Source organism: Antennarius striatus, chromosome 11, assembly GCF_040054535.1.
Source record: "Antennarius striatus isolate MH-2024 chromosome 11, ASM4005453v1, whole genome shotgun sequence".
In the NCBI taxonomy this organism is placed as follows: domain Eukaryota; kingdom Metazoa; phylum Chordata; class Actinopteri; order Lophiiformes; family Antennariidae; genus Antennarius; species Antennarius striatus.
In genome coordinates, this window is record NC_090786.1 from 22351131 (window position 1) to 22373822 (window position 22692).

The 22692-nt window shown below is 47.0% G+C and overlaps 1 protein-coding gene across 1 annotated transcript in view; it reads right to left on the reverse strand.

Moving 5' to 3' along the window:
* Positions 1 to 22692, reverse strand: part of arfgef3 (ARFGEF family member 3) — a 57929-nt gene continuing 35237 nt past the window's right edge. Inside the window, exons 25-41 of the mRNA XM_068327487.1 lie at positions 21803 to 21982; positions 21579 to 21720; positions 21348 to 21470; positions 19211 to 19308; positions 18852 to 18996; positions 18649 to 18777; positions 18351 to 18527; positions 15648 to 15762; positions 14975 to 15077; positions 9756 to 9887; positions 9429 to 9559; positions 8161 to 8379; positions 7912 to 8083; positions 7003 to 7104; positions 6507 to 6892; positions 3297 to 3789; positions 1 to 2113 (exon numbers count right to left, since the gene is read on the reverse strand). Of these exons, the coding sequence (XP_068183588.1) occupies positions 1922 to 2113; positions 3297 to 3789; positions 6507 to 6892; positions 7003 to 7104; positions 7912 to 8083; positions 8161 to 8379; positions 9429 to 9559; positions 9756 to 9887; positions 14975 to 15077; positions 15648 to 15762; positions 18351 to 18527; positions 18649 to 18777; positions 18852 to 18996; positions 19211 to 19308; positions 21348 to 21470; positions 21579 to 21720; positions 21803 to 21982 (3039 nt within the window). The 3' untranslated portion in view covers positions 1 to 1921. The remainder of the gene's footprint in view (positions 2114 to 3296; positions 3790 to 6506; positions 6893 to 7002; positions 7105 to 7911; positions 8084 to 8160; positions 8380 to 9428; positions 9560 to 9755; positions 9888 to 14974; positions 15078 to 15647; positions 15763 to 18350; positions 18528 to 18648; positions 18778 to 18851; positions 18997 to 19210; positions 19309 to 21347; positions 21471 to 21578; positions 21721 to 21802; positions 21983 to 22692) is intronic.

Genomic DNA, 22692 nt, shown 5'->3' on the forward strand with positions numbered 1-22692 from the left:
TTTGTGGATTTGGAGAAAGCATATGGTTTATTTCTGAAACATGAATGTTTAACTTCTTTTACAGGAGAAAAAAAAATCAGTAAAAACAAGAAGCAGATTTTTTTTACTTGAAGTTTGATTCAATACTTTAAAAAAATCAGGTGAGGACAATTACAAATAGTTGTCTGAGCTCACTTTTAGATGGGTGTGAGGAATAGCTGTAACCGAACAGGCCAATGGAACTGTAAAGCCTACATCTACATATATATTGATTATCAGCAGCCTCCAGTCTGACAGTAGAACAAACCGAAAACGTTCCTTTAACAAAGCATGAGCAGCAACAGCACAGCATGATGTAATACCAGATAGTATTATCTATCTGGGCTATATGACAAGAAGAATAAGAATATAAGAATAAAATAAACCAGACAGTACACAAATAGTACTTTGACAGTGTTGGTACACACACACTCATTTGAGTGGAAACCCCCAAAGAAACAAAATGCTGTGACACATAAAGTTTGGATTTGAAGTGTTCAAATAAATACATGTTTATACACACGTATGTCACAGGTATTACACATGAAAACACACACACTGCATGAAATATCTAGGATTAAATAAATAATTGATTTTGCACAAGTAAATAGAAAAAAGACGTGGTGATTATCCTCATCCAATCAGATCAAACATCCTAGCTGTCATGTGACTTCTGACTCCCTCTGGATCTTCAAACTGTGATCGGAGCTTTATGTGTATATCTGCTGAGGTCACTGGCAGACAGACATGATGATGACCCCCTCCTCAGGGAAACCTGTAGGCGAGGAGAAAAACATTCATGCCTTTGTTACTTCTAGATTGGATTACTGCAATTCCTTATTATGGGCTGTTCTAGCTCCTCTATTAGGACTCTACAGTCAGTTCAGAATGCAGCTGGAGGAGAGAACACATCTCTCCTGTCCTAGCGTCACTTCATCGGCTCCTGATTCATCATAGAATACAATTCAAACTCCTCATGATCACATGTAAAGCTCTCCACTGTAAGGCTGCGTCTGACATGGAGATCTGATTGAAGTCTATCACCCCCCCACCCCCCATGGCCCTTCGATCAGTGGATGCAGGATTTCTGGTGACCCGTCGGGTTTTTGGAGTAGAACAGGGGGCAGAAGCTTCAGCTATCTGCCCCTCTACTCTGGAACGATCTCCCAGTCTCTCTCCAGTGTGTTTCTTTTCCACAACCAACTGGTCAAGGCGGATGACCCCCCTCCAGAGTCTGGGTCCTGCCCGGAGTTTCTTCCTCAATGAGGGAGTTCTCCCCGCCGCTGTCTCTTATGCTCTGGAGGGTTCTGTTGGCTTTCTAAAGTATCCTCAGATGTGATCAAGCGCCTAATAAATACAAGTTGATTGATCGATTGATAGGCTGGTGCGGTGCTGATTTTGGTGTCATCATCTGGTCCTTGCATGTTTAACTATTGGGGCTGTGATGAAATACATGTTAGAAAAAAAATCAATGAAAACAGTTATTGAGAAACGATACAGCATCAGAGAAGAAGAGATCAAACTGCTGGAAAGACTCCGTACATTTTTAAAGCCACTAGGATGACGTTATACATTCAGTAGAGGAGAGAATGTGTTTTCAACAACTGATAATGTGTTGAACAAATTAAATATCACACATAGGAAACAATAATCTGCTTGAGGACAGTGGCATACCAACAAATTACCATTTACAAACAAGAAAACATCCAAATATGTCTTTCATCAGCCAATCAGATTAAATCATGTTCACCAATGGTCTTCAAATGTGCCACAAATCCATAGGACAGCATCATCAGTTTCCTCTTCACCGATCCATCAGTATGTGACATTGTGACTACATTTCATCATCAGCCAATCAGGTCCTTCATCATCTAGTGATACAGTGTCATCATCAATGTCAGCGTCACAGAATGATGTCATAGAGTCTGCCCACCCGGCTCAGCCACTCACGCAGAGCCTGGCGGACGCGGCTGTCGGTGACGTGGCAGCTGAGCTGGCTGAGGCACGGGTAGAGCGCCGGCTGGAGCGCCAGGAAGGAAGAATCCTGCAAGAGGAGGACCTGATTGAGGAGAGTCAAGACCATGTTGGTCCAAGCCTGGAAACAGAAAACAGTTTCATCATTGCAGCAGCTTGTCAGACACACAGGATCGTTCTGCTGTCTTTGTAAACTCTTGTTTCCTACAGACGTCCTTAACCCTTTGGAACTGTTTGGGCCCAAAAGTGACCTTTTTGTTGTTTTTATGTGTTTCTTTCCCAATAAATCAGTCAATTAAAGGCTAAATATATGACATTTCGCTTGTAATTTTCTTTCATCTTTATTTTCTAAATTCCTTAATGCCTGTCATTGGAAGTGTAGAGAATAGCAGATTTTCACTGTGTACACACAATATCTACAATGGTCAGAAATGGTCTAATTGACTCCCAATCAGCTACTGCTCATTAGCAGTAGCTGATGAGCAAAGGGAGCTGGTTTCAATAAATCTCTCTTCGATCAGAGTTTTTGTTTTTTCTCCCCAACGCCTGAGCTACCAGCAGCCCCGAACTAAACCCACGATTAAAAAGCCTACAACAAGCCAATGGACGCTCTTCGATGATTACATATATATATATATATATATATATAATTTAAGTATATGATATATATTACCATATACAATAATGCTGACATGTTATAATGAAACGTGATCTTCATTGTCTTAGCAAGACACTGCCCCACAATAACCCCACAATCACCCCACAACCCCAACACAGACCCACTGTCTGTTCACACACCTGTAAAAACATGTTTTTCCATTCATCCACTGGTTGTAATATCTTTATCAGAAGTATTAAACTGTGCAGCAACTTTGAAATATTCCATATTTTTCATATTTCCCATTGGAATAAAAACAGGGTTCTAATGTCAAATTCCATACAAACATATATAATAATTTTAAAAAAATTAATAAACTTTATATCTATGGACAGGTCTGAAGTAATGGAAAAGATCTGATGCATCGAAAGAAAATAAAAATATTTTGGTATTACATTTATTTTACACTTTTATGAGACGGCCCTTTAGGTCCCTGATGGTTCAATACAGACAGAGATTTTAGATGTCCTCAAATCTTCTGATACATTGATCCCATAAAAATATCCCTGAAGTGTCAAACTAATGAACTTTTGTCATTTTAAAATGTGTTAATATATCCTAATATGAACACTGAGGTCATTTACACAGGCTGACACCATTAAACGTGTTTTGGTTAGATGTGGGCCCCCCCTCCTGCAGACTGTACCTGCAGCTGAGCCTCGGAGTCCCTCAGGGGGATGCTGTGAGAGCTGATGGTGGATCCTGACCGAGGTCTCTTCTCCTGCCTGAGGACCTCAGCTCCTGCACTGACAGAGTGCCTCAAGGGGGGGCCCTGCTGGTCCAGGAGATGCTGTGGCCTCTGCAGGGGTCTTTGCGGCTCTACGGGGGTCCTCTTCTCCCCTGCACCTCCTCCTCCTCCTCCTCCTGCTGTTGAAGCACGGCCCTGCTCCTTCATGAACAGGTTGACGTGGCTCTGCTGTGACGGGTGCTGCTGCTGTTTCCGCCGCTTGTACTCCATCATCAGCTTGCTGATGGTTTTGTCGGTGGCGATGGTGTACAGTTTGTTCCCGGCACTTTCCCACCACTCCTTCCTCCTTCCTGGTCCAGAACTTCCAACAGCTCCTCCTCCTGAACTTCCCGTGGTGCACGATTGTCTCCTCTCACCTTCGGTCCGGATGTGTGGCAGCCTGCAGGCGCAGCTGTGAACGGAGGAACGTTAATCACCTGGTCAGGTGACCACACAGAGGAGCTTCTCAAGACATTCAGGCTAAATGTTAACACATGATGAGTGGGTGAAGAAGTAAGGTGGGGCAGGAAGTGGATAAGGTGGGGCAGGAAGTGGATAAGGTGGGGCAGGAAGTGGATAAGGTGGGGCAGGAAGTGGATAAGGTGGGACAGGAAGTGGATAAGGTGGGGCAGGAAGTGGATAAGGTGGGACAGGAAGTGGATAAGGTGGGGCAGGAAGTGGATAAGGTGGGGCAGGAAGTGGATAAGGTGGGACAGGAAGTGGATAAGGTGGGGCAGGAAGTGGATAAGGTGGGACAGGAAGTGGATAAGGTGGGGCAGGAAGTGGATAAGGTGGGGCAGGAAGTGGATAAGGTGGGGCAGGAAGTGGATAAGGTGGGACAGGAAGTGGATAAGGTGGGGCAGGAAGTGGATAAGGTGGGACAGGAAGTGGATAAGGTGGGGCAGGAAGTGGATAAGGTGGGGCAGGAAGTGGATAAGGTGGGGCAGGAAGTGGATAAGGTGGGGCAGGAAGTGGATAAGGTGGGGCAGGAAGTGGATAAGGTGGGACAGGAAGTGGATAAGTACAGTATTTTCAGCACCATAAGGCGCACCTTCAATGAATGACACATTCACTCAACGTTTTTCACATATAAGCAGGGGTGGACAGTAACGGAGTAAATGTACTTAAGTACTGCACTTAAGTACAGATTCTGAGGATTTTTACTTTACTCAAACACTAGAATTCTGTCATACTTATTACTCTTACTCGAATACATTTCCAAGGCAAATATTTTTACTTTTACTCGAGTTAATGTCTGAGAAGGCTCATGAATACTTGTTACTTTAGGTTTGCCTGTTGTTGTTTTTTGTCCCCCGCCCCCCTAAAATGCAATTGGCCACACGCAGTGTTCGTCAAAGAAGGAAACCTATCACAGTACACGTTCTCAACTGGGATTTACATAAAACCGGAAATATGTCATCCCCTACACAATCAGCTCAAAACAAGACCGCAGTGGCGACTGCCGAAGAAGCCTCCGTTGAATCTGATGAACATGATGAGCCGGGGTTTTATGAGGCGGAGGAAGAAAACCCACGGCCTCATCTTAAAATTATGTTCGAGTTTGTAGAAGTGAAAAAGGACAACGGAGACTCAGACAAGAAAACGTACATTTTCAAATACTTATTGTGTTCGCCAAAGAAAACTCTTGTCACTAAATTTTACAGTACTACAGACTGACAGAGACTGGCGGACACAGGGCCACACAGACTGGGGGGCAGGGGGGGGGGCAGACAGACAGACAGGTGGGGGGAGACATACAGCCTGGGGGAGACAATATTGTGGTACTGGGATATGTCCTTCCTGTAAACATTGAGTTGTTGAAAGCAGTGGTTCTCAACCAGTGGTCCACCAGGGTGTCCTTCAGGGGTTCCAGTTGGTCCCCAGTTAAACCAGTTGGTTGGGCCTGTATGGCTCCATTTGGTCTTGTGTGTGTATGGAGGGGGGGGGGGGTTGTTTAATAAAATGTGAAAAGGACATAATTGTCCTCTTTGATGATTCCATTAATTTTATTTCCATTGTTATAGATGTTGGGGAGGGCTTGGTTCAGTATAACATGATGGTTCTACAGGCAAGAACATCAGTGCAGGTGGTTTCAAAGAGTTTCTCTGAAACAAGAGATACAAGGTACTATATATAAAACTGTAAGATGACAGTAATTCAGTCAGGTCCATTCTCATCAAAGATAAAAAAAATAGGAATTTACTCTTACTTTTACTTTAAGTACATTTAAAAGCATTTACTCTTGAATACTTAAGTACATTTAAAAACAAGTACTTTTTTACTCTTACTCAAGTAATGTATTGACTGGGCTACTCTTACTTGTAGCGGAGTAAATTTTGACCAGAAGTATTTGTACTCTTACTCAAGTACTGGGGTGAAGTACCCTGTCCATCTCTGCATATAATGCGCGCTCGTCTGTTTTTGAGGAAATGAAAGGCTTTCGGTGCTGTCAGGCTACAAGACGACTAGGATGCCAGGTGAAGGGTCATGTGTGCTCATGTAATAAAATAACACTCGTGATTGGTGGACTGTATTTCACATGAATTGTTTTATGACATGGACAGAGGCTGTAGCAGCAAACAAAAGGATGCAGATGCTTTCTCCAGCTTCTCCAGGGGAGAAGTACCCGCTTATTATCTTTTACAAGGATCACGTGATGTATCTACTGAACCAATCATAGTTAGTTAGTTTAGGAGACGCTACATATGGAGTTAGATGGGTAGTTCTGAGAAAAATATACTATTCTAATAAAAGATTCCATCGACACAGGTTAGATGATGAGGGCGTGAGGTCAGACCAGGCTGGGGCAAACTACGGCCCGCGGGCCACGGACGGCCTGTTGGGCTTTGGAATACGTTCTGCCAAACTTGTTTAAAGTATATTTTTATGAAATGAATGCAGCGGTAAAATAATTTTTACCAGTCTTGTTGTAAACGTAACGCTAAAGACCGTTTACCTGAGGCTACCGACACGCTTTTTAGCTGTTCCACCTGTCAAAAGGGTCGTTCACCCCCGGGTTGGAGGGCAGCCGTTTGTAAAGAGTTATTATTATTCCTAACTCTGGTCATGTGCCAGTGGGGGGGTGTGAGATCAACATTATGATTCCATCTGATCGTTAAACACTCAGACCTGAATCCTGGGCTGGGGGTGGGCACGTCTCCTGGTGACGCTACGACCACATCTGCTGCGTGACACCTGTACCCCCCCTCTTCCGATGGCGTCCCCCTGGCCGACAGCCCTTCTAGCGACGTTGGGGTGCAAGTTTCAGACTGGAAGAGAGGCAGGAAGAAGACGTGCTCCCCCCCCCCTGCTGCTCCCCTCAGCAGCACCGTCTCCTCCAGCAGACTCTCCAGGTCGCGGTGCATCTGGATGTAGCTGCTGCACAGATCCATACACAGTTTGTACAGGCGCTTCACCAGCCAGGCCCAGTCTGTGCCCCCCAGCGGCTGCACGCTCAGGGAAGGGACGGGGGCTTGCCAGTTATGCCGTTTATCCCGGCCACGGGGGGGGCTGACCTAGAGGAAGGAACAAGATTTAGTTTTGAAACTACACTGACGGGTACGGGCGGGCCGGGCGTACTGCAGCCCGAGTCGTCATGGAGACAAACAGTCTGGGTCTGTATCACCTGCGCCGTCTCCTCAAAGATGTCTTCATCCTCAGAGGAAGCAGAGCCGGGCTGAGAAGAGTCAGAGCCGCTCTCCTCTTCCTCATGCAGAATCCGTTTCACCTGCAAAGTGAATTAAACAGCAAACAGTGGAGTCACTACGGCACTGACTGACAGTAACAGCTCAGAAGTACACATGTGGAATATATAAAGTATGTACTGTATACATATATATATGAAAAATATTTTGCGAACTTAAAAACACGAGCAAACTAAATGAAAAGGTATCAGAGCTGAGAGAAATGAATTAACTTTATGTACTAAACTTGAATAAATTTCACATTTTGAAAGAATTTTTCTTCCACCACTCTTGGCTGTAATGTTTTCGTACTAAGATGAACATAAAGTTTTAATTTAATTTAACACACTGTTATAATCCCTGAAGGGAAATTAAGAACACACACTCTAGTTTGTTAGTCAATCAAATCAAATCACACGCGTGCACATTAGTGAGTACAGACCCCTGTAATACACACACCACCCACAGGGGGGCCTGTAGGTGTGCAGGGAGGTAGGGAGGCAGGCAGCTCTTTCTTGGTGCGCTTTCAATGAGCAACTTGTTAAGGGGACGGCGCCTTGCTCAAGGGCGCCTCGGCAGTGCTCCGGAGGTGAGCTGACACCCCCCACTGTCAGCTCACCTCCGGGTTTTTTTTTGGGCGGGAGCGGGAATCGAACCGCCGATCTTGAATCATGGGACGACCCGCTCTACCACTGAGCCACCGCCGCCCCAACGTGAGCTCATCGCGTTCGACGCCAGACGCGTTAAAAAAAGTGCTGCGATCCCACCAACAAGCAGCTGACAGCCAATCAGGTGGTTCTGGTTCTGTGAGCAGGTCACTGTAAGAATCTCCAGGTCAGACCAACTCCCACCTGCTGCGCGTTGATGCTGTCCGTCTGGCTCAGGGTGGCACACAGCAGCGCCTGGAAGTACAGGCTGAAGCTCATGACGGACTGACGGTAGAGGTTAGCGGCGCCACAAACACCCGACACCTTCATCAGAAGGTACTTCAGACCCGGCCTGTTGTCGAAGTCACGAGACGTCCTGCAGGGACAGGGATCGCGGGTTCAACGTAAAGACGACCGTCATCCACCACACACACCCACCCTGGTGATGATGACCTGTAGGAGTCCAGCAGCAGGTCCAGGATTATGGCTAGATTGGTCATGGAGATGTAGCGCAGGAAGCCTGCCGTGTTCCTGCCGGGGTCAGAGGTCTCAGGCGTGACCCTTTCATGACCTTCATGCTGCTTGACAAACTCATCCAGCAGAATGTCATGGAGGTTCTGGAGCAGGACCTGATGTGACAGGAGGCTCACCACGATGGTCCGGAAGGGGATTCTGGAGGACCGAGCCACAGGGACAACGGTAATGTTCAGAGCAGTCAGACAACCCGATCCTGTCCGGCGGAAGTCTTTGTGGACTTTATTCACGAAGCTGAATCTCGTTTTTCTCCCACAATGTTAAAGAATCAAGATGATGATGCGGATCACCAAACAAACGAATGGATTGTTCTCTGGACCACCATCTTAATCTTAATGAAAATCTGATCAGAGTTTAATTGATAAGATTGATAACTTGATTTTTTAATTCAGCCATTTTGACGGATTCTCTTTAAACATGTATAAAACGCTTAAATTATGGCGTTTTACTAAAATCACCACATCTGTGAACAGAAATGTTGGTATTACTGATACTTATTAGACGCAGTATTAACAGTAATATTAATAGTTATTTCTGATCTTTCAGTCGTTAAAATGATCATTTTCACATCACTACACAGAGCTGCGTGAAACTTATCAAACATCCCATCATAGGTATACATGCATGTCTCCAGGGAAACCATTTAGATTTCACACCGTTCAGTGTGACAGAACACCATTTCCCAGAATGCTTACCCAATTTTCCTGAAACAAGAGCAGCAGCAAAAAAGCAAAGAGAGAGAAGCGGTCAGACTTCATTTGATCCGTGGAGCTCAGAAAACAGCTTCATGAGAAACATCAAAGCTTAGAAAAGTGTTTTAATGATGATGATGATCAAAAGCTGCACCCCAAGCTAGAGAAGACAGATGGACATCAGATTCAATGTCCAGGATGTCTCAATAATTATTATTGGATACACATTTAAACTTGTTTCAGTCACTTTACTGTATGTCTAAATAAGAATTATTGAATAAATAATTAAATGTTATTCACACATTCTAGCTGCATTGATGATATCATGAAAACATGTGACTTAAATATTGCATGAGAGCCCCACATGTTTGAGTGTGCATGGCGTGTGCATGGCGTGTGCATGGCGTGTGCATGGGGTGTGCATGGCGTGTGCATGGCGTGTGCATGGCGTGTGCATGGGGTGTGCATGGCGTGTGCATGGCGTGTGCTGTCCACCTCTTGTGGGCGTGTCCGTTGGACTGCTGGTCCGACGGCGGCTCGATGATCAGCACGCAGGACTGAGCGTGCTCAAAGCCCTCCTTGTTACTGGGCGTCTTGGGAGAGCACTGGTTGTCCAGCATGAAGACCTGAGACACACAGAGAACACGCCAACAGGACCTCAGGTCATACGTGTAGCGCTACTGTTCTGTTCATCACGTGGAGCTGAAGTCTGCCTGATGGAGCGACTGCTGCCGGTTTCCTTCATGTTACTGAATCTGTGTGTGTGTGTGTGTGTGTGTGTGTGTGTGTGTGTGTGTGTGTGTGTGTGTGTGTGTGTGTGACCTGCTGAGCCATCGCCCTGATCCTCCAGTACTCGGCCTCAGCAGATGGAGAGTGAGACGGAGCCGCAACCTTCACCTCACAGGCGTCTCCAGAAAAACTGTCTGAACCGCTGTGGAAACAGGCCAGGAGGTTCTGGAGACAGACAGGAGGCAGACAGACAGACAGACAGACAGACAGACAGACAGACAGACAGACAGACAGACAGACAGACAGACAGACAGACAGACAGACAGACAGGCAGGCAGGCAGGCAGGCAGACAGACAGACAGACAGACAGACAGACAGACAGACAGACAGACAGACAGACAGACAGACAGACAGACAGACAGACAGACAGACAGACAGACAGACAGGTTAACAGACAGACAGACAGACAATCAGAGAGAGAGACAATTTTAGGCATTAATCGGGGAACTTTTCTGATTCAGCCACTAGACCGACGACAGGGAGGTGTTCACACGAACGATAATACGAGCTAAAATATCAGTTACCATTATGTTATACAATAAATTGCATAAAAATAATCATTAAAAAATGTGTTTATATCTATATATAGATTTACCTTCCTTCTCTTCTTAAGTACGTATATACAGTATATTCATGTACGTTCACACATGGACTTGTATAACTGGTGTCCATTGGACAGAAATGTCTCTGTTTCCAGCTGTAATCCTGCACTGATTTTCTCCATAATGTACATTTTTTATTCTCTCTCTCCATTGTGTTACTCTGGGGGGGTGTTGGTCCAGCAGAGCTGCCATCACACACTTCTGTGTGACCAGGAGTAACACTCTGAGTAAAGAAGTCATATCTTTGTCTATCATGTTTGTTGGGGGTATCCCCAAAAGGACCAATGCTGGATTTAAATAATATTTATGCCCAAAACTGGTTTAATGTCCTCCTGAATATCGTTCTGATGCGTTACTATATTTTGCCTTCACCACTGGAGTATTAAAATATCACATTTGAACCTCCAGTCAAACCCCTCAGTGTGTCCAAAGTGTCGTCCATTGTTTATCTGGTATTAGGATACCTCCATCTCTCTTTAACCCCTAAATTACTGTCTTAGAATCCTGTTGCAGTGTGTGTGTGTGTGTGTGTGTGTGTGTGTGTGTGTGTGTGTGTGTGTGTGTGTGTCTTGCTATGCACTGAGTTGTGTTTAGGCAGGGGTCGGAAAGGTTGCAGCAGGCGACTCGATCAAGATGTGAACTTTGACCTGCTGAAGGAGAGAATACCGTAACAGGAAGGAGTCGTTACTCTGTTGTGACATCATACCATAAATGGTGGATTGCTGATATTTTTATCCCCAATCCTTTAGGACAGTGGTCCCCAACCCCCGGGCCGCGGCCCGGCACCGGTCTGGGGGTCGTTTGGTACCAGGCCGCACAGAAAGAAAAAATAATCAACATTACTTCTGTTTTATTTATTTCAGAGTCTAAAGATGTTTTATTGTTAAAGTGACGTCTGTGCTGAATGACACACAGGTGAATGCGTGCACCTGTGCCTCTTGACAGGTCTGGGTCACGTGACAGGTTACCAGCCATTACCCCTAAATTAAGCGCCCACAACTGCTCCAGTGTTCTGGATTAAAGTCAAACCAGATTATCCTGAGACCCTAAAAGTGTCTTAATCCCTGCTTCCATTTCCACCTCCTGTCTCTGTGAAGTGGGATTTTCTGCAGTGACTAAAGAAAACCAAACTGGAGTCGACCGGACGTCTGAACACACTTCAGGTGTCATTGTCTCCGTTACCCCTAGATCAGAGGTCCCCCACCACTAACTCATTATTGTAATTATTATTATTGATTGTTTGATTGAAATGATCAGTATTTCTCCTACACTGAACGAACTGATTGTAAGTCGCTATATTTTAAAATAAACCTCATCAGTGCCGTCACTTCAACCGAGTTTATAATACAATTATTTCTTACAATTATTTCGTTTACAGAGATGTTGATTATCAATTTATGAAAAAACTTTTTTATTGTCTGTTAATGTCTGTATTTTACATAAAACCACTGATTTATTATTAGACTACAGCTGTCCTGGCGTCATTAACGATAACCGAGCAAATGAAGACCAGTCCGTGAAAATATTACTACAGGTGAAGCGGGTTGGAGATCTGTAACCGAGCAGATCTCTGTCCGTTCTCCTTAACTGTTGTCTTCTCCTCTGTGAGTGTGTTTTCAATGTTTTTTGAACCTGACAAAAGGAAATACCATTTTCAAACTACGTAGGTCACAAATTTGGTGTTATTCTATTAATTCATCAGCGCTCATGTCTGCAGTGGATTCATGATGAATACAGTTCCTGATTATATATATAAAAACAAATGGAAACTGAACAAGATGAACAAAGAAGCTCCACGGGAGGTGCTGGTGAGGTCATCACTGAACCATCAACACAGGAACAGTCAGTCAGTCAGTCAGTCAGTCAGTCAGTCAGTCAGTCATCTTCAGATCACCACCGCTGTGGGTCACGGGGAGCCGGAGCCTATCTCGGCGGCACAGGGCGTGAGGCGGGGGACACTCCGGGCACGACGCCAGTGCTCCGCGGAACAGTCAACATCTCCACCATGGAGGTGATGATGATGGTGGTCTGGGCGTGTCTGTCTGGCAGCAGAATTACTCTAAACATCATGAGACCTGAATCCACATGATGGAACCCATCCATCCATCCATCCATCCATCCATCCATCCATCCATCCATCCATCCATCCATCCATCCATCTTCCTCCTCTTATCCGGGGTCGGGTCGCGGGGGCAGCAGCTTAAGCAGGAAGCCCAGACTTCCCTCCCCCTGGCCACTTCATCCAGCTCCTCTGGGAGAATCCCAAGGCGTTCCCAGGCCAGCCGGGAGACATCGTCTCTCCAGCGTGTCCTGGGTCGTCCCCGGGGCCTCCTCCTGGTAGGACGTGCCCGGAACACCTCACCAGGGAGGCGTCCAGGAGGCATCCTGACCAGATACCCGATCCACCTCATCTGGCTCCTCTCGATGTGGAGGAGCAGCGGCTCGACTCTGAGTCCCTCCCGGATGACCGAACTTCTCACCCTATCTGTAAGGGAGAGCCCGGACACCCTGAGGAGGAAACTCATTTCGGCCGCTTCTTTTCCAGGATCTCGTTCTTTGGGTCAGGACCCACAGCTCGTGACCATAGGTGAGGGCAGGAACGTAGATCGACCGGTAAATGGAGAGCTTTGTCTTTCGGCTCAGCTCCCTCTTTACCACGACGGACCGATACAGAGTCCGCATCACTGCAGACGCTGCACCGATCCGCCTGTCGATCTCCCGTTCCATCGTACCCTCACTCGTGAACGAGACCCCGAGATACTTGAACTCCTCCATTTGGGGCAGGATCTCATCCCCAACCTGGAGAGGGCACTCCACCCTTTTCCGACTGAGGACCATGGTCTCAGATTTGGAGGTGCTGATTCTCATCCCAACCGCTTCACACATGGCTACGAACCGCTCCAGTGAGAGTTGGAGATCACGGCTTGATGAAGCCAACAGCAACACGTCATCTGGACAAAGCAGAGACGCGATACTGAGGCCACCAAACCGGACACCCTCAGCGCCTTGGCTGCGCCTAGAAATTCTGTCCATAAAAGTTATGAACAGAATCGGTGACAAAGGGCAGCCTTGGGGGAGTCCAACCCTCACTGGAAACGAATCCGACTTACCGCCGGCAATGCGGACCAAACTCTGACATCGGTCGTACAGGGACCGAACAGCCCTTATCAAGGGGTCCGGTACCCCATACTCCCGAAGCACCCCCCACAGAACCCCCCGAGGAACACGGTCGAACGCCTTCTCCAAGTCCACAAAACACATGTCGACTGGTTGGGCGAACTCCCATGCCCCCTCAAGGACCCTGTGGAGGGTGTAGAGCTGGTCCACTGTTCCACGGCCAGGACCAAAACCACACTGCTCCTCCTGAGATTCGACTTCCCGACGGACCCTCCTCTCCAGAACCCCTGAATAGACCTTGCCGGGGAGGCTGAGGAGTGTGATCCCCCTGTAGTTGGAGCACACCCCCCAGTCCCCCTTCTTAAAAGGGGGACTACCACCCCAGTCTGCCAATCCAGAGGCACTGTCCCCGAAGTCCACGTGATGTTGTAGAGGCGTGTCATGATTGAACCCATGAAATAAAACCATGGCCCCAAAATACATCACCAAAATATTCCATAAACTAATGACTGTGATGTCTGTTACCATAGTTACCACCCAGTTCAGCTGCATGTTCACATCAGTTCAGCTGTATGTTCACATCATTCATGTTAAAGCTTTAAGCCATATAACTCCTGATGAATGAAGACTACAGCTCCCATCATGCCTTTCTCTAATCCCCTTCACTCAAAGGAACAAATGAAACACAAGTGTTATTTTTTCTTTTGACACTTTGAGGACGGCTCATTTCTTCTTTTCTACAGTCAATAATTCTGGAATCCAGCAGAAACAGAATCAGTCAGAGGCAGGAAGCTGCTGCTCAGAGACGTGGCTCTAAGCTCTAAAGCTGCTTAGCAGCAGTCCGTCACGCAGACAACACGCACACACAACACGCAACACGGACACAACATGCAACATGGCGACGCCGCATTTACTGAACACACCAGTCGGTGGTCACTTAATGTCACCTTTGGTGGGTGGAGGACCTTCAAGTCCAAACCAGGGGGAGAAATCACATCATCATGAATTATGATGCCTCGAACCATGACACGGAACCGTGTGTGTGTGTGTGTGTGTGTGTGTGTGTGTGTGTGTGTGTCCTCTGGCAGCTTGTTGTGATCTCTATCAACATGTAATCTCTGTGAGTGTGTGAAGTCTGTCACGTGTGTGTCAGTAGTTGTAGCAGTAAATTGTAAATTGTCACGTATACCATATGTTCATATGTATATTTAAAATGTACATTTCACATGTTACATATTTAACTCCCGCAGTCGTACAAATATCCCCATTGTGGGACTATTAAAGGTTTATCTTATCTAATCTGAGGCCCCCGTCCGGAACTTTTCCCCACGGCAACGCAGATATCCTGACGGCAGTTCTGTGTCAGATCGGGATGCACTGCCCCCTGGTGGAGAACTGTGTGATGGGGGCCTTAGCCTCTGTTCATAGGTGTATACAGTGTGTGTGTGTGTGTGTGTGTATGTGTGTGTGTGTGTGTGTGTGTGTGTGTGTGTGTGTGTGTGTGTGTGTGTGTGTGTGTGTGTGTGTGTGTACCTTGACAGGTTCTAGTGTAGCAGAGAACGCGTCCTGCAGAGCGCAGCAGGCCAACCTCCACATTTCCTCTGTGAACACGGGGCCCACGGTGACCAGCACATACCTGAGGGGACACCAGTCACACCAGTAAGGAACGGTCTGGACACCCAGCTTTAAACATGAGGGTCATATTACTGTAAATGTTTGCTTTTGTAATTTATTCTAACAAATCAAGAACAAGTTTGTTCTGTCTGCGGCTGGAAGCCCATTGGCTCACAATCAAAATAGTGAAAATAGTGATCTTGAGGCGTGAGCCAAACGCAACAGGGGCTGTTTTCAGTGACGGATTAATTCCCAGTCGGTGAAACAATACTGATTCCTTCTGATACGCATTTCATAAAGAAAGCCTTTCCAAGTTGGATATATTAAAATTTATGGCTAAATGTGTTTTTAAAAACATCATCAATTTAAATTCCAATGGAATTTAAATCAAAATCAATTTTAATGACTCTGGATTATTTCTTCTCTGTAGACCAAACCTCTGCCTGTTACCACAGAACATACTAACAACACAAAAGCAGTTTGATTTCCCAGTTTGGTTACTGGTGGGCTGACATAATTAAATGTTATAATTATCATCATCTTCACCAATCTTCATCACAAACATGTGTTCTGGAAGGAATCAGGGGGTCACCTGATGCAGGAGCAGGCCACCCTGGAGATGGTCTCTGCAGGTTCAGACACACAGGCCACCAGCAGCTTGAACAGGTCCTTCAGCATCAGGTTGACCAGAGACTCATAACCCATATCTGCAGAAAAACACCCATAATGCACCTGGTCAGCTCAGGAGATTCAGGAGGAAAGGACAGTGGAACAGGTTCACGACACTCTGATTCAAAATCAATTTCAACAAGAGAAGAAGTCATTGATCTGTGATGATAAAGAGTGAGTTTTGTGTAGGATTTTTAGATTATGTGTGTTTTCCACACCATAAAGCGCACCGGATTATAAAGCGCACCGGATTATGGATTATAAAGCGCACCGGATTATGGATTATAAAGAGCACCTTCGATGAATGGCACATTTCAAAACTTTTCTCATATACAAGCAAACCTTGGTTTTCAAACACTTTGGACATCGAACAAATCGGAATTCGACCAAAAAATTCCGAATTTTTTTTATTTTAGAAGTCGAACAAAACTACAGATGCAGTATTTGCTTTGAGGATGTTGATAGAGAAGTAGAGAGAAGGCCAGAGGGAGCTGCATTGTGTTTTTGTAGATCTGGAGAAACCTGATGACAGGGTGTCCAGAGAGGAACTGTGGTATTGTATGAGGAAGTCTGGAGTGTCAGAGAAGTATGTTAGAGCGGTGCAGGACATGTATGAGGACTGTAAGACAGTGGTGAGGTGTGTGTAGGTGTGACAGAGGAGTTCAAGGTGGAGGTGGGACTGCATCAGGGATCAGCTCTGAGCCCCTTCTTGTTGCTATGGTGATGGACAGGCTGACAGACGAGGTTAGACAGGAATGTCCATGGACTATGATGTTTGCAGATGACATTGTGATCTGCAGTGAGAGCAGGGAACAGGTGGAGGAGAAGCTAGAGAGGTGGAGGTTTGTCCTGGAAAGGAGAGGAATGAAGGTTAGCCGCAGTAAGACAGAGTACATGTGTGTGAATGAGAGGGACCCAAGTGGAAGAGTGAGGTTACAGGGAGAAGAGATCAAGAAGGTGGAGGATTTGAAGTACTTAGGGTCAACAGTCCAGAGCAATGGAGAGTGTGGAAAAGAGGTGAAGAAGCGTGTCCAGGCAGGATGGAACGGGTGGAGGAAAGTGTCAGGTGTGATGTGTGATAGAAGAGTTTCAGCTAAAATGAAAGGAAAGGTGTACAAAACTGTGGTGAGACCAGCGATGTTGTTTGGTCTAGAGACAGTGTCACTGAGGAAAAGACAGGAGACAGAGCTGGAGGTAGCAGAGATGAAGATGCTGAGGTTCTCTCTGGGAGTGACCAGGATGGATAGGATCAGGAATGAGTAGAAGAAGAAGAAGAAGAAGAAGAAGAAGATACACTTTATTGATCCCCTAGGGGAAATTACATTTGTCAGTACATCAGAGGGACAGCACATGTTAGAGGTTCTGGAGATAAAGTCAGAGAGGCCAGACTGAGATGGTTTGGACATGTCCAGAGGAGAGATAGTGAATATATTGGTAGAAGGATGCTGAGTTCTGAACTGCCAGGCAGGAGGCCTAGAGGAAGACCAAAGAGGAGGTTTATGGATGTAGTGAAAGAGGACATGAAGGTAGTTGGTGTGAGAGAAGAGGATGAGAAGACAGGGTTAGATGGAGGACACTGATTGGCTGTGGAGACCCTGAAGGGAAAAGCTGAAAGGAAAAGAAGAAGAAGTCGAACAAAATTTGGAAGTCGAACGGAAACAAACGCCTTTTTCTCGCTGCCAAGCGTGAGAAAAGGTGAGAGAAAACGTGACGATAATGTGCTTTTTATCTTAGTTTACTGTATTCTATAATTTTTCACTTAATCTCTGTTCCATTGCCTAAGGTACGAGTTACGGTACCGTAAACTTCTGTCCAAAAGACGACGGTAACTCGTACCTTAGGCTGACCTGATTACATTCATATTTTTTTTCTTTCTTTCTCGTATTTGCTTCTTTCTTTTACATTTCTTCGATGTGTTTCAGTACTATACAATTTAATATATAAATGACATTATGAAATTTTATAGCGTCTTGGAACGGATTAAGAACATTTACATTATTTGTAATGGGAAAAATGTATTTGGAATTCAAACAAATCGCTATTCGAACAGCCTTCAGGAACGAATTATGGTCGGAAACCGAGGTTTGCCTGTATAAAGTGCACTGGATTATAAAGTGCACTGGATTATAAAGTGCACTGGATTATAAAGTGCACTGGATTATAAAGTGCTCCAATTTCCTCCGGGATTAATAAAGTATCTATCTATCTATCTATCTGGATTATAAAGTGCTCTGGATTATTAAGTGCACTGGATTATAAAGCACACTGGATTATAAAGCGCACTGGATTATAAAGATCACTGGATTATAAAGCGCACTGGATTATGAAGCGCACTGGATTATAAAGCACACTGGATTATAAAGCGCACTGGATTATAAAGCACACTGGATTATGAAGCGCACTGGATTATAAAGCACACTGGATTATAAAGCGCACTGGATTATAAAGATCACTGGATTATGAAGCGCACTGGATTATAAAGTTGCTCCTTATAGTGCGGAGTATACGGTACTGAGGAGCTCCTGATCCACCACGGAGGTGCATTCAAAGACAATCCGACGTGACAGCGCTGCCTGTTAACCCCACGGTGTCACAGAATCAGAGGTCACACACCCAGCCCCCCCACCTGAGTGTGTGAAGCTGGTCACGTGCTCCACCACCAGCTCGCAGCACAGCCCGATGGCGTGTTTGAAGTTGGCGGCCGCCGCGTCCCAGTAGGAGTGGTCGCCGTGGCTACGCTGCAGCCACAGTGACATCACAGGAAGTAGAAGCTGGATGACGGAGAAGATGGCAAAACCCGGACCTACAGGGGGGAGACGTGGGAAAAAAAGCTTTAAACACCCCCCCCGTTTAGACTGAGGTCATGTGACTGGTTTGGGTGTCGGTGTGAGGTCATGTGACTGGTTTGGGTGTCGGCACGTCACCTGGGGTGGTGATGACCTCTCGGAGGAGACTGAAGAGCAGCTCCAGGGTGGGGGGCTGGTGTTGGCGGGGGCAGGTGGACACCGCTGCTGTGAGCTGCTCCAGTAGCAGAATCCAGACCTGGATCAGACCTGCAGGGCAGAAACACAGGAGCACCGTCACCACCGGGGGGGCGCGGGGGCAAACAGCTGGTGGAGACACACACCTGTGTCGTCATCAAACTCCTGCAGGATGCTGTCCACCCGGTCCTCGGCGCTGACGGACTGTTCCTGCGATCTCATTGGCAGGCTGGCGAGCCGCGCCCCCAGGAACAACGGTTTGGACGGCATCTTGTAGATCTTAGCCAGCAGCTGGGGAACACACACGACACGGGTCCATTGGTGTGTGTGTGAGTGTGTGTGTGTGTGTGTGAGTGTGTGAGTGAGTGTGTGTGTGTGTGTGTGTGTGTGTGTGTTATTATAATAATCATGTCATTAAAGGAAACAAACGGTTCATTAATGACCAGATCTCCGTCTTCAGAAGGGATTCCGGTCTAAACTCCAGTGTGAACACGACGGCTCCTACCTGAGAACACCTGCGCAGGTAATCCAGAGCGGGGAGGCAGAGGTCAGTGGAGCTGACCCCCGACACGTGGTCGCCGATCTCCTTGTCGTCCACCTCCCCTACAGGCAGGAAAATCAGACGGAATGAAAGGGTTAAACTGGAAGGACCGCCAGCGGTGAGGACTCATCGCTATGGAAACGGTGCACCACTTTGTTGAGTTGCACTGGTGTAAAACGTCAGTTTTTTAGACATGCTCTACAAAACATGTGTCAAACTCGAGGCCCGGGGGCCACATGTGGCCCTCCACATCATTTTATGTGGCCCCCGAGAGCATGAAAGGTCATAAGTAGGTCAAAAGTGTGCTTTAAGCAAAAACTACATTTCCCACAATGCAGTAGTTCAGCCCATTGTAACATAAGTTAATGGCCGCATCAGCATCACGGACAGCCGTGACGCTGATGTGGCCCCCAGAGGAAACGAGTTTCACCCCCCCTGCTCTACAAGGTAAAGATATAACTACTAAATAATCCCACAGGTGAGCGGCCGGGATTAAAAAAAACCTTTCAGCCTCATTTTTAATCTCTTCCACACATTTAAGTAAAGCTTTAAATTAGAGGATGAACAAACGGACACACGTCGTCCTTAGAGACGCGTCTGATCAACGCTACGAACACGCCGTGAGGACTAAACCGATACACGCTACGAACACGCCGTGACAACTAAACCGATACACGCTACGAACACGCCGTGACACTAAACCGATACACGCTACGAACACGCCGTGAGAACTAAACCGATACACGCTACGAACACGCCGTGAGGACTAAACCGATACACGCTACAAACACGCCGTGAGGACTAAACCGATACACGCTACGAACACGCCGTGAGGACTAAACCGATACACGCTACAAACACGCCGTGAGGACTAAACAGATACACGCTACGAACACGCCGTGAGGACTAAACCGATACACGCTACGAACACGCCGTGACGACTAAACCGATACACGCTACGAACAGGCCGTGAGGACTAAACCGATACACGCTACGAACACGCCGTGACGACTAAACCGATACACGCTACGAACATGCCGTGAGGACTAAACCGATACACGCTACGAACATGCCGTGAGGACTAAACCGATACACGCTACGAACACGCCGTGAGGACTAAACCGATACACGCTACGAACATGCCGTGAGGACTAAACCGATACACGCTACGAACACGCCGTGAGGACTAAACCGATACACGCTACGAACATGCCGTGAGGACTAAACCGATACACGCTACGAACACGCCGTGAGGACTAAACCGATACACGCTACGAACACGCCGTGAGGACTAAACCGATCAACGCTACGAACACGCCGTGACGACTAAACCGATACACGCTACAAACACGCCGTGAGGACTAAACCGATACACGCTACGAACACGCCGTGAGGACTAAACCGATACACGCTACGAACACGCCGTGACGACTAAACCGATACACGCTACGAACATGCCGTGAGGACTAAACCGATACACGCTACGAACACGCCGTGAGGACTAAACTGATCAACGCTACGAACACGCCGTGAGGACTAAACCGATACACGCTACGAACACGCCGTGACACTAAACCGATACACGATACGAACACGCCGTGAGGACTAAACCGATACACGCTACGAACACGCCGTGAGGACTAAACCGATACACGCTACAAACACGCCGTGAGGACTAAACCGATCAACGCTACGAACACGCCGTGAGGACTAAACCGATACACGCTACGAACACGCCGTGACGACTAAACCGATACACGCTACAAACACGCCGTGAGGACTAAACCGATACACGCTACGAACACGCCGTGAGGACTAAACCGATACACGCTACGAACACGCCGTGAGGACTAAACCGATACACGCTACGAACACGCCGTGAGGACTAAACCGATCAACGCTACGAACACGCCGTGACGACTAAACCGATACACGCTACGAACACGCCGTGACGACTAAACCGATACACGCTACGAACACGCCGTGAGGACTAAACCGATACACGCTACGAACACGCCGTGACGACTAAACCGATACACGCTACGAACACGCCGTGACGACTACACCACAGCTCGTGTGTTGCTTGCGGCGAGAGACGCACCTAAACCTTTGACGAACTTCATGAGACACAGGATGTAGTCGGTGGCAGCGTTGGCGAAAACCTGGATGTTGTTGGTGTTGATGAACGCCTCGAACACGTCGAACACCGGCGCCTGGGACGTCCCTGGGGGAGGGGAGGAGACTGGATCAATATCACCACACAGGAGGCTGGACGGCCACATCTACAGGTTTCAGCGATGAGACGCTAGGTGTGAGCTGGTCTGTCTGGTACCCATGGAGTACTCCCCCAGCAGGTAGTCCTTGCTGTCCATCTTGCTGCTGTGGACGGTCCTCAGGGCGCTGAACAGAGGCCTCCACCCGGACAGGATGTGAGGAGAACACATCTCCACCAGCTCACCGATGGACGTCACCACCTGCAAGCAGACAGGTGTTTCCGTGTGGATTCCTGCGTACTGAAGACTGGGGGAGTGAAAACCGTGTGTCCTGGGGGTCGACCTGGTCCTGCACGTCCTCGTCACACAGCTCCAGCTGCATGATGTGCTCCAGCGGCCTGAACAGAGCCTCGTTGAAGTGGAAGTGAGGCGGCTCCGTCCAGCTGGTCAGGACCTCCGTCAGCACGTCGTGGAGGAAGGAGACGGCCTTCTGGGAAACGTGGCGCTCTTTGTGACACGCCGCCTCGGAGAAGAAGAACCAACCAGCCTTTAAGTGTCACAGTCTTCACAACACGTAACAGGTTCAGACTGCTGAGAGGATCTCCAGGGTTCTCCTCCCAGAGTACATGGAACGGGATTATTTCCTTCACCACAGATAGAATTTGGCCAATCAATCGATCAATCAATAAAACTTTCAAAGCTCAAAGTACTTTACATAAAAATAATACAAACACACACACACACACACACACACACACACACACACACACACACACACACACACACACACGCTATCCTGCACTCGCCAGTTTGAAGTTAGGAAACATCAGACAGAAGTTAATCGATATGGAGATCAAAGATGATTGAAGAGATTTAAAATTCAATAATTAAAAGTCAGTCATCCTCAGATCACCACCGCTGTATCCGCCGCAGCGGGTCACGGGGAGCCGGAGTCTATCCCGGCGTTATGGGGCGTGAGGCGGGGGACACTCCGGGCACAACGCCAGGGCACCGCGGATAATTAAAAGTAATAAAACAGATAAAATAAGGTCAGAGGCCGGACCAAAGAGGTAAAAATATTCAAATTAATTAAATTCCATTTAAAAAAAGGTCTAACAAAGTAAATAAATAAATCTGTGATTCATAAAATATATAATATTGAATTAAGAGCCAGGACAAGAGGCTCAAAGGAATGTTAAGAAAAAATGAAATAAACAAATAAATAGATAAATA